Genomic DNA, 12,928 nt, shown 5'->3' with positions numbered 1-12,928 from the left:
TCCTAGTTGGAAGACAACAACAAATCACTGTTTTGATACCTGCTGAGCACTGGGATGAAATACATGCTTCATACATTTTTATCTGCCTTTCATTCTGAGACACACACAGAATCCAGAGCCTTGTCCAGTTATTTCATATTGTATGCATGTAAAAGAAGAGCAGTGTTCCTAGCAGCTGTCAGGGAATTTTCCATCAGCACAAAACCAAACACACACATGGGAAATGTTTTCTGCTGTACTTAGGAACTTCAGAATTTCACTGTTTAATGCAGTCACATTGATCATTTACAGATTTCCAGCTGTGATGCAAAGTTGCTGTCACAGAATTCAAAAGTGCTTAAGATTTCTTTTGTAATCAGAATTAATAGACAGAACCAGCATAATAAATTTAACTGTTTTCTAGTCTGATAATTGTATACTAAGAAGAAAAAGAAAAAAGTTTTTTCGCAAATAGTTGTAGCATTATTACTTTGAATCCAGAAGGATTAAAGCAATGTGTGTTTCTGTAAGAATGTACAATGTGTATTTCTGTAAGAATACTCTTCTGTATTTATACAGAAAGTTTGAAAATGTCTAGTTATTATTTATCTACTGTAGTCAGCACTCTCTAGAGCATTCATTCTCAGACAGACTCCAGAATAAGGGCATTTGTCATTGTACTGCAGACACAAAACTACTTTGGATTTGGCCAATTTATAGTTCAGAGGGTTTGGGGTTTTTTTTTGTTTTCCAGATGTTTTCTGTTATTGAACAAGAAGTAAATTCACTGCTAGTTGTTAAAATCAGTGAAATTAACTTTATTTATGCATATGAAAGATGAAGTCAGATAAGCAGTTGAACTTAGCTAAGTAAAAAGATTAGGTGAAAGAACATTATTTAAACTACAAATAAAAATTCTATGTGCATGTATTTATAAACCAAACCAAATGCAAAATTAGAACTACATAATGGAAATAATTTCTTAATTAGACTTCAGTGTTAATAGTGAACTGCTTTCCTTTACAGTAGGTCTGTTTAATTATCCTTTTATTATCATGATTGCTATTAACACCTGCATTAAACCTTATGTAGCACTCAAGTTTTAAAACCTGTTAAGGAGGTATAAATGATCCTTTTGTCTTCTCAGCTGTTTATGGAATTCAAAACTTCAGTCTGTGAGACACCAAAATTCTACCTTGAATCTTATTTATAATCTCATTATTAATCTTAATTAATAATCTTTAAAATTAACTGTTACCTGATTATGTAAACTAGTGATACAACACTGTTAGGGTTTGTTTGATGATACAAAATACTGGAAGAAAATAACCTTTCTGACATGAAGTTAATGTGATCTTTACAGTACAGCCCCATGGGAAGCTTTCAGACAACTCACTGGAACCAAGCAGACATTAAACAGGTGACCATTTTATTTTAGGGGAGAAGTGAAATAAGGGAAAATGTTCTGAAATTAAATTGCTGTTCTATACCTAGTACACTATTTATAGTGTTGCTACAAAAATGGTTCACTTATTTTCATCTTGAAACAAAATGATTTCATGATGAGAGTGATGAAACATGGTAAATTGAAGAAAATAGAAATTGTGTTAAGGTATTGAAAATGTAGAAATGAGCATGAAAGGAGCATGTCCCAGTATCTCAAGATCTTCACTCCAGCTGGCAAAACTTGGAGTTTTGAGCATAGAGAACACACTTTTAGTGAAGTTTCATGACCTATCTGCACATCTGTGTCTATATGCATCAGTTACCTCCAGCAAAAATCAGGCAGGCAGAACCTTGTTTCCATGTGAAACTTACTCACAGAGTTCCCAGGAGCTCCAGGGCTACAAGTGTTGGGGTTGCTGAGCTTTGGAACATTTCCACTAAACTGCATTAAGGGCAGCAGATGCATAAAGGATGATCTGCTTTGTTGTTTGTTTTCTTGCACTAGAGAAAAGAAGCTATGTACTTGGAATAGTCTACAAGAGAAAGGAACCAAAAATACCCAGTGGGTAAAGATCACTGATAAGCAAATGCAGAAAAATCTCTCTCACAGATCAAATAACCAAAGACAAATGATTCTTTCCTACATAAGTTGTTATTAATGATATTCAGACTGGAATGAGAGCCACAAAGCATGTAAAGAAACTGTCTTTATGAATATAATGAAACTGCTGTAGTTTTACCTGTCATCTTCAAATTGCCATGGATCCACTTATTATGGTGTGATTTTAAAGAAATTGAGCCACCTCTCTTCTGATATTAAAGTACATACTCTCATATGTCTATTACTTAGCAGAAATTGCTCTTTAATACACTAAAATAATCTCTCTACTTAAAATATTACCAAGGTTTGATCTCAAATGCTTCCTTCAGATTAGCCTATGGGACCTTTTTAGTAGACTTTTGTAGGTTCTATTGGCATGAAATACCATTCTGATTAATAAGAACTTTGCACTAAGTGTTAAATTATTCTCTTTATGTTTCAGGGAGAGTCAGCAATCACCAGAACAATGGCAGAAAATGTATGGCAGATGCTCTGGTAATGAAGTGTATCACATTAACCTGGAAGAAAGCACATTTTTTGCAGAGTATGAGGGGAAGAGCTTCACATATGCTTCTTTCCATGCACATAAAAAGTATGTTTATTTTTCTTATCAACCATCAACATTTCAAAGAAAGAATCACTTGTTTTGCCTGCAGCATAGCTCTGCACTAAGGGCATAGTATTGCACATTAATCTGTTCCTGGGTTTAAGCATCTGGCCACTAATATGAATATATTTCTGTGAGTTGGAGCTGGTCAGATAAAAGTTTATGCTCATTCTGTACAACCCATCTCAGTCTAAAAGAATAGAATATGAAAGATATACAGGATATTGCTGGACAACCAGAAAAAAAGGCACCTTTCAGAGGTTTTTCAATAACACCAATCCTTTTCCCAGTCCAAAACAATCTAGAAATGAATGGGTGGGAGGGTGTGGGTTTGTTTTTTTTTTATTTTATTTAGGACTTAGCTGGAAATCTGGCTTCCTTTGTGGCATGTTCATATTATGGAAAATGTTCCATTTAAAGGTGTCCCATGGTGCATTCTGGTGATTGTTCAAACATAAAACTCTTTCTGTTAGATGATAACATACCTACTTCAAGGTCCAGATGATGCATCACTTATCCAGTGCTGCTCTCTGAGATAAACATGCAGAATAAACACAAATCATGTATATTTGTTTATATTTGATAAAACAAGCATTTATCAAACCCTAAATGCTGGGTTTGTTTTCATATTTAATCAAGGAGAGAAAGAGGGTTTTTTGCTGTAATTCCTTATTTTCTATCACTAATCAAATAGATTTTAACGAATGAATTGCAAAAATGAATTATAAAAATGGTTTCCATTACTTATAAATAATGGAACAATTTAACGTGATTAATACTTTTTCATATCATGTATCCATTTTTCTACCAATATTTTCCCAAAAAGGACTATTCATGTGACAGAAAAAATCAACTAGAACAACATTGGGAGAATATTATGGGCATTATGAAAAACACTCAACTGCCTAGGAATTCATGAGCTCATAAAATCTGCTTGATTTGATGTGGCCTATTTAACAGAACACATTTTTCAAACATCTTTGTCCAGAAAACTGCAAATGTTCATAAGGTGCAAAGAATAGAAACATACCTGAGGTTCATTTTTGACAATGGAAATTCTGGTGTTTGCAGGACTATGCAAAATGAACCATGCCTTTCCTTTTCTAATTAAGGTTTGGAGTCTGTCTGATTGGTGTTAGAAAGGAAGATAACAAAAACATTTTGCTGAATCCAGGTCCTCGATATATCATGAGTTCTACTGATATATGCTTTTATATAAATATCACCAAAGAAGAGAATTCTGCTTTTAAGAAGCAAGAAAAGCATAGAAAAAACCATGAATCAAAATTATCTTATCATGGAGCTTCTAGGTTACCAGTACACAGTATAATAGCCAGCATGGGTAAGTAAAAAAGAAAAATATTACATCACTACATTTTCTTATTTAATGAATAGTACATTTTAAAGCATCTTCCTAAACTTTTAAGAAACTATGAGTAGAAAGAATTAATATAAAAGCTTCAAACATTTGCTCTCATATTAAAAAAAACCCCACAGATAAACAACAAAATCCAAACCAAACCAAAGAAAAACCCTGACAAAAAAAAGCAGACAAATCAAAACCCCCAAACAAACAAATGGAATTTAATTCTCTTTTACTTGGCAATGTGGAATTAAATTGTGGTATAAATGTGGAATTGAGATTGTGGTATAAAAACAATAATGAAGTGTATGCAAACAAAATAAGTTGGTAAATCATGTGTATACTTCTTTGTCATTCATACATAATTGTTTTTAAGAAGTTTTCATGAGCTTCTTTAATTTAAAAAACACCACAAGTAAAATCTGCAGGGTGTTTGATGCATTTAAATATGGACTGATTGTATAAGGCATGATTTTAAAAGAGGTAGTTCACAAGAAGACATAGACTAATTGTCAGGAAAAGTGTTACTTTCCTTGAGTACGGTTAAAATATTTGTTTTATTTTAGTGGAATAAACACAATCAGCATAGTGTTGCTGGCAGCCCTTTGCCATGCAGCCAGGCAATCCCCGCTGAGCCCAGAATGCCCTTCAGAGGTTGTGAGAGGCACTGAGATGCTGTTTGTCTGTGCCCAGGGACCGTGGCCATCGATCTGCAGGACAGCGGCTGCCGCGGGGCCAGCCTGGCCCTGCCCGCCCAGGGGGGCAAGGAGGGCAGGAGGCCCAGCATAGCCCCGGTGCTGGAGCTTGCAGACTCCTCCTCCCTGCACACCTGCGACCTGCTCAGTGACCAGTCAGAGGATGAAGCCACCCCGCCGGACGGTGAAGTCTCTGCAGGCTTGGAGTGCGTATGTGCAGTGTGAGATAAAGTGAAAAGTTAATGCTGCGTAAAAAGCAGCGATAATCTTACGGGAAATGCAGATCAATCTGAGGATTTGTAGGAAGCAAGTCCCATGAAGCCCAATTATGGAGTTATTCCTGTCAAGGAAATGCTAGCAGAATGCCATAAGCCTACTTTGGGTGGAAAAAAAACCACCCAACAAATTAACTCTTCTATTTGCTGGAGATTTTCTCTTTGCAGTTACAAAAACTGTAGTCGTGTATTGCAATGCATTCATAGCATATTTTAGTGCCTTTTTTTTTTTTCTTTTTTCACTTTTTGTAATTACTAAATGAGCACTCAACAAATTTGTAAACAGGTAAGTATTCCTATAATGAGAATGTAGTGATCATCTAACAAGTTTTTGAGTGCTGGGGTTGGATGTATGACTTCAAAATGCAGGAATGACAAAAAAGAAGTACAGGACAAAATTATCACATCTCATTCAAAATTCTTGTTACTGTGTTACTGAAAGTAATGATGCATTACTCAGATAAACCCAGAAGATTCAATCCTGCTGTGCAGATGAGCAATTATGTTTATTGGGATTGCTGACAGGGGTGTTAAAATTGAAATACACAATTAAGCCAGTGCCTCAACGAGCAGACTTTCCCATCTTCACCAGTGACAAGCGTGAGAAGCCCCAGGGAAGATTTCAGGCTCCAGAGAAAAAAATTAATACAACAAGTCATCTTAAATCTGCAGACTGAAACACTAGGATTTAAAGGGTCTCATATAAAAAAATACTAAGGCCAGTTGGAAATTTCACCTCATTGGGAAGAGGATTTGCCATTTAGAATTTATTTCAGCCATTTTGAAAGTACATTGTTAAAGCTAAAAGGTAATGACTTCATTCTTAGTGAATGTCTGAAAAATATTGGAGAGGGAAGAAGTGCAGTTTTTCTGTTTTCTTTCCTTCCTTTTTAGAAGTTTCCAGTATGACAGCATACTGATACAACAGAATATTTTCAGAAACCTAACAAAAATTCTTTCAGTCCCCAAAAGATGGCAGCTTGCACTAAGTTCCATTGAATTGACCTCAAATAAATTCTTTTGACCTCTATTAAACATAGTTCATTTTGTGTACTTGACTCTAAAACTTGGACATATGTGTAAACATCCCATAAAACACTTGTGTAGGCAGCTGTGTTTTCATAATTTGCAATACTGAAAAATGTTTTTGTTTTTTTTTTCTATTATAGGTATGCCAAAGGCTATCCTCCTTACTCTCCTTATATTGGAAGTTCTCCCACCTTTTGCCATCTTCTACATGAAAAAGTACCCTTCTGTTGTCTCAGACTAGATAAGGTAAAAGAGGGTTTCTGCTACTGGATAACCCTGCATTCTCCTTTGTCTCTTACATCAGAGCTAAATTCTGATTTCTCCTTAGAGATGAAATTTGTGCAGTGTTTGCTATAATACTATATTTTCTCTTTTTCATCACCAAGTGTTTATGTCTAACCAGGTCATCTGATACAATAGTCACATCCACTGAACTTGTTTCTACTTTGATTTTAGGGATGCCAGCATAACTACCATGAAGATGCCAAAGCCTATGGATTCAAAAATAAATTGATTATAGTTGCAGCAGAAACTGCTGGAAATGGCTTATATAACTTTATTGTCCCACTCAGAGCTTATTACCGACCAAAGAAAGAGCTAAACCCCATTGTATTACTGCTGGATAACCCGTAAGGAGACTTTTTTTCCCCCCTTCTGATAAGTTTTAAACTCATTTTACCATTACTTCAATAGATGACCCCTTTTCACGTGGCCAGCTGAAAATCAAAAACATTATGGCACACTTGTCTTTGAGAAAAGTTAGTGACAAAAATCATACTCCATGTTTATTGTCATATACAAAATTGACCTTTTATTGACTCTTAACAGTCATAGTAAACTTAAATGTCCTTATTCTTCATAGCCAGTGTTTCAGTAAGTTTTTCTTAAAATTACCCCCAAAAATGTGAATGTTGCAGCTAAAATTATATGCCTTAATAAACACTGTAAAAAGCAAGCTGTGTAGCAGTTTCACAGCTACATGACAGCACTAACCTACTTAACACAATGCACTTACTGGCCTGGACCAGTTAGGTATATTTTTAATAACTCTGCACTCAAAGATAAACAGTTCTTTAAGCCAAAAGGACGCCCACAGACACACTTTATCTAAAATTATTTAAAGCCATGGATGAAAATTAAAACCTGCAATATTGTTGTTACTTTTAGATCTCTCTAGTGACTGCTGGAATTTCGCATTTCTTGCTTTTAATATTTTAGACAAATTTGCCTATGTCAAGACTGGTTCATTTATAATCTGGTAATAGATCTGGGGCTTTTTTGCAATACTTTGCTACAGTTCAACTGCTTAAAATCACTTGAAAGACACAGAAATGGAGGTTAGCTGTACACAGAATAGTAGAACAAGCTAAGAAAGCAAAAATGTCTTGTAGGTTGTGATTCCAGGGCTGACACTTCCCTTTGTGTAGATCTGTAGCAGTTAAAGTGATTTTTTTTTCTGCACAGGCCTGCTGTGAAGTGTCCCACTTTGCCTCAGGCAGCTCCTTAGTCACCTGTGTTTGCAAAACAGGAGGTTTTTATGTAGGTACTACAGTGAATTAGACAAACTGAGAAGCCTAAATGAGGCTCAATCACTTGTGCTGGCAATGTGAGAGCAAAGCCATGGGCAGGGGGGGCCCTCTAGTGCCAGCTGCTTTGGCCAGCACAGTGCCCAGCTTCACACACTTTAATGCTGTGGGGACACTGCATACCTAAACCCACTGTGGATTGATTAATGTGAAGCAAAACTCTGCTTGCTAATTAAACCAACACCCTTAGTGTTCTCTCTGTATGCAGCTTTGCCAGTGACTTCTCTGAAAGGGGGTAGGCTTGGAAGCAGTAGGTGCCACAAAACCCAAATGATGATTTGATTTCCAATTTACATTTTAATTAAAAATTTTTGATGCTTATTTTAAGTCCTCCTAAGGCATCCATTGGAATATACCTTAGTAGTGTGTCTTTGACATCACTCACTTGTTCTTATATTTGGAATTGTCCTGTGCCATAACATTTCTGATTTTAGAGGTGCATTTATTAATATCAGCATGTTAATTCTGATCATTCTTTATGATCACAGCAAAATGTTGATTCACAGCTTTCTGACAACCTATTTTCTGCTTAAACTGACATTATAATGCCAAAGTTTAAGAAAGTTTTTTTTTTTTTAAAAACCCCAAACTACCAGTTGATTAAAATATTTTCAAAGAGATGCTGCTGTTGTGATACTGTGTTTCATTTTGTAATTCCATCTGCTGCTTAGGCCAGATATGCATTTTCTGGATGCAATCTGTTGGTTTCCAATGGTTTACTACATGGTGGGCTCTATCGACAAGTAGGTGAAATAACTGTTAGAAAACTTGCCTTTGTAGTCTCAGTGGTTTGTTGTGTTATTGTCATTGCATGTTTTTGTGTGTGTGTGTGTGTGTGTGTTGTAGTTGGAGATGAGCTTTTTGCATGCATTGTCTGTATCTGTGTGCTGTAATTTGGGATTTCAAATTTCTGATTTATAAAGGAGCTCATTAGTGAAAAGCATGTCAGGGAGCACAAATTAATATATTTAAAAATGTAAGATTAATACTTATTTAGGTGAGTTCATATGTTTCTACAAATGAACAGATTATAGCCCTGATTCTAGTGTCAGTCTGTATTGAGTTATAATTTGTTGGAATTCATTGACTCAGATTTTGTAAAGATAGCTACAGAATGTAAACAGTCTTGAATGTGTCCAAAAGTCTTCATCTTCCACTACTCAAATTATCACTTACTCCTACATTTCTGTCTTCACCTCTGCTAATATATGTTTATGGATATAAGTTTAGCAACAAAACTTTAGTGTAAAAATCAGGCAGAAACAAGAGAAGAGCAAGGAGTCATGAATATTTTAGTAAACTCCTCTGTGTAGATTGTAAATTTAAAGAAAACTGTTTGGTTCACTACATAGTGAATACTGAACTGGGGCAACAAGCCCATAATATTAATCCCCTTTGTAGAAATAAAAAAACTTATTTCCTGCTTATAGTAGTGATACAGTTACAGATTTACCCTGGTGATACTGAGTCCTTGTGAGATTTACAAAAAGCCCACAGAAATGTTTACTTTTCATTTTCTCCTATAAAGCCAGACAGGAACTCATGATGCCAGAATAATTAAATTGTTGCCTTTTTCCCAACCTGGAAATGAAACTCAAGATCATTTTAGTAACATGGTAAAAGGAGATCTTTATTTAAAGGCCTTTAGAGGCATTTATGGAAAGATATCCACAGAAGGCCACCCCTCCAGGGGTTAACACAATTTTACAGGTTTTAGAAATTAACATAATTGATAAGAAGCACCAATTGGGAGGACAGGTGGTGATGCAATTTCCCCCCAGGTCAAGCTCCTGCTCTGGAGTCCCCCCCCTTGGCACTGGCTGTACTTTCTCCATGAAGATGTTTCTCAAAGAGTTTTTCTCAGCCTTGGTTCCCAGGAAGAACCAAGACAGCACTGGGGCCCTGCACCTCCAGAGCTTGGAGCTCTGGAATTTCTAGGGAAAGGTCATGGAAAATTACTGAAAAAACTAACTACTAATACAATAGGCTACAGAACTACAGAGAAATATGTGAAGAATACAGGCAACATATAAAAGGAAAAAGGCAAACCCAAGCATCAAAATGTATACTCAAAAAAGTATACTCAAAGCATTTGAAGTAATTAATAACTCAGATGTTAACCTGTTTTATTAATGCAGAAAATTAAACTTTGTTTAAATTTACTGAGTTTATTTCAAAACAGAAATCACCAAATCTCTCCTTCATGGTGTTTTGTTGTTCTTTCAGAATTAAATGCTTTTTTTAAAAAATGAAGCATGTAGTCTTTGGAATAAGTGATTATTCAGAATTCATAAGTTCACAGTAATACCAGCATGAACTTCTGCATCTTTTCTGACACTAAAATCACTTTAATTCCTGGTGCAATTATAGTTTGTAGAGGGTTTTTTTTGACATCCATTATCATCAATAAGAATACTTTAAAAAAATAGTTCGTACATATTCGCTGTCTTTTCCTCACCATGTTTTTAAATCATGTACAACTAATAGATCTGATCATCTGTACATAAGAAATACATTGTAAAGTATGCACATTTTCCTTTTTTGTTTAGGGGGTATAAAATACATTCTCAAAATACCACCTACTATTTAAGTATCTAAAATATTTATCACTTGTTCACCAGTAATGAAGTATCATCTCAGAGAGAAAACCACCAAAGAAATTACTTTCATTTACCTTTCTTTTGTTTTGATAGAGGTAGATGGCTCACAGAAAAACAGCTTTACCAAAATTCATAGCAGAGATGCACTTCATCAAAATATATCAAGTAGTAGGTATCTGTCCCCTAATCCTTGGGTAGGATTTGAAATCTGTAACTGAACAGATTTCACAGTTGTGTAGAAACCTTTAGTTAGAGGTACCTGAGAACTAGAATTATAATACTTCCACATTAGCATTTTTCAAATTCTCCACAAACCAGCTGAATGTAACTGCTAAAATAAGAATAGCTGTTGAGCTTATGAAACATTGAAATGCAGAAAATCTGGGTATTTCAGAATATGCTGATATTTTCAGGGATCAACTGAAAGTCTGAAAAAGAAGAAATACAGAATATTCAGAAAAGTTTGGACTTCTACTTGTGCACTGCAGTTCATAGATCACATAAAATCAGTTTTTCTTTTGTTGTAGTCAACCATGAGTGATATTGAACAGTTTCAAAAATAATGGTATATATTCCAAAATAAGTTGTTAAAAAAACCCACCAGACTTGTCAAAAAGTTCTTAGGATCTGTGGAAAATATTGTTGTTAAAACAGCTGAAACATGCTTCATTTTGGAGACAAAGCTACAAGGCATGATAATTGTAACTCAGCTGTCTGTGAGTGTTTTTTGTGGTTGGGCTTCACAGAACCATTGTCCAGCTGTGCACAAAGTTCTGCTGCTCTGCAGCTGCTCCTAAAAGCATCATGAGAACTCCAATTCACTTATTAACATTTTGAAATCAAAATAAAACTGTGGGAAAGAGCAACCTGGAGCATTTATTTGGGTTTTTCTATTGTCAGAGGTAACATCAATGGAGCAAGTTGTTGCAATGGATAAGGCCAAAGCCTTTCCAAGCAACTTAAAGTCTTATTAAAAAAAAAAATTTGAAGTAAATTTATCATTAACAAAAGAGAGGGACTTTAACAACCTACAGAAGTAGATTCTATATTCTATTCTACCAATTAATTGAGATGTATCCTTGATTATATTAGAAGTTGTTACATAGCTGATCTGCAGATGCCAACCATGGCTAATCTTTCAGGTGTTCATATTTAAGTTGCTTGTTTCTTTCTCCCTCTTTCTCTTCACAAAAAGCCTAGATGATTTACTAAGGTGTGGGGTCACCTTTGCAGCTAATATGGTGGTGGTGGACAAAGAAAGCACAATGAGTGCTGAGGAAGACTACATGGCAGATGCCAAGACTATTGTGAATGTTCAAACCCTCTTCAGGTAAGGCATTTTTGCACTCTATCTGCACATCCTCATTAATTGTGAAATACTTGATGCCTCTTATACCAAGAACTTATTATTTTTTTATTCTTCTTAAGTTTTCCCTTGCATGAATTTGTGTCTTACATGGACAAACTTTTACCCACCCTGCTTAGCAATTCACTTTAAAATCCTCAGGTATTCTCCTGAAAGATGGATGAAATGCTTTGCATCCCAAAAGCAGATAATAATTTTTAAAGTTTGCTATCAGGTTTATAGGAAGGAAAATAAAGTTACTCTTGAAGACTTAGGATGAAAGACAAGAAATTTCACAATAATGCTAAAGCCCATTTGAAAAGCAGATCTAATGCTGAAAGGTAAGCAGTACATGACTATAAAGTTAGTAGTAATTATTCACATTTTGAATATCTAGTTTTGCACAGAAGTTAGGTTTTTAGGCATATATATACAATATTACATATGACAACAATATGGTTAGAGTCATGAGAGTATAATATGATCAGTCTGGTAAAGAGGCTGAGGAGGATGTGATGAAAAGCAAAACACTGAGATTTGCTGCTCCTTTGAGAGCTCTCCTCATTAAAGCCTTTGTGTTCAATATCTTGGTTCAATATGTATGAAAAAATGTGTTGCTTCGAGCTGAGAAAAATAATACTTGCTTAATAAAAACAGCCAAAAAATCTCACACAAAACAAAACACACTACACAGTCAGCTATGAAATGCCTCCCTGATTTGGGGCTTACACCTACCACTTCCTGGTGCTCGTCTAATAAAACCTGGAAGAAAATTGATTCAATGTTGCTTTTTTTGCAATTGCCTGTTTTCTTTGTCAAAACTTCCACAAAAAACTGGCGAGGGAGGCATAGTAAAAGTTTTTTGAATCCTTCAGTGATTTAGAAAACAGCTCATTAAAATGCAATGGAGTTGTTTTTTTTTTTTTTTTTTTTAATGCAGCAATGTAAGAAGGCAGTCAAATGCTCTTTGCATTTCAGCATGTGCTCAAAGGAAGCAAAATCTGCATTGCACAAGAAATGTTAGTTCTATTTCTAACATTTCAGTTTCTGAATCGGTACCTGATACTTGCACAGTGTGTGTTTCATACTTGCAGCCTATGAAATTTGGGTTGAAACTATAATTGAACTTCATCTGTGCATCACTCAGATCTACTCCTAACCATACAGTGCTAGGGCATCTCACTTGGGTTTTTTACATACATCAGTTTTTCAGAAATACAGTGTACCCTCAGATGGAAAAAGGAGTTGTATCAAACTTCCCAAGTCCCAGTTGTTTTTTCCCCTAGTTGTGTTCTACTTTGTAAAATAGAAACTACATACAATAGGCATGCCATTAGATGTTACTGTGCTGTTTCAGTTGTCTTGCACATTGTTTGCAACTAGATGGCAGCTTTAACTCATG

The 12,928-nt window shown here is 35.3% G+C and overlaps 1 protein-coding gene across 5 annotated transcripts in view; it reads left to right on the top strand.

The window, feature by feature from the left end:
* Nucleotides 1-12,928, top strand: part of KCNT2 (potassium sodium-activated channel subfamily T member 2) — a 109,736-nt gene that overhangs the window by 78,849 nt on the left and 17,959 nt on the right. For 3 of the 5 annotated variants that reach the window (XM_079313484.1, XM_079313481.1, XM_079313482.1), the window contains 8 exons: nucleotides 1,343-1,399; nucleotides 2,469-2,618; nucleotides 3,746-3,975; nucleotides 4,690-4,897; nucleotides 6,136-6,241; nucleotides 6,452-6,624; nucleotides 8,253-8,324; nucleotides 11,377-11,511. In XM_079313484.1, coding sequence (XP_079169610.1) covers nucleotides 1,343-1,399; nucleotides 2,469-2,618; nucleotides 3,746-3,975; nucleotides 4,690-4,897; nucleotides 6,136-6,241; nucleotides 6,452-6,624; nucleotides 8,253-8,324; nucleotides 11,377-11,511 — 1,131 coding nt within the window. The remainder of the gene's footprint in view (nucleotides 1-1,342; nucleotides 1,400-2,468; nucleotides 2,619-3,745; nucleotides 3,976-4,689; nucleotides 4,898-6,135; nucleotides 6,242-6,451; nucleotides 6,625-8,252; nucleotides 8,325-11,376; nucleotides 11,512-12,928) is intronic. The other 2 variants (XM_079313483.1, XM_079313485.1) reach the window with 1 other exon arrangement.

Source organism: Erithacus rubecula (genome assembly GCF_903797595.1).
Source record: "Erithacus rubecula genome assembly, chromosome: 10".
Lineage (NCBI taxonomy): Eukaryota > Metazoa > Chordata > Aves > Passeriformes > Muscicapidae > Erithacus > Erithacus rubecula.
Note: the sequence above shows the minus strand (reverse complement) of the source record. Positions and strands in the feature narration are given on the sequence as shown.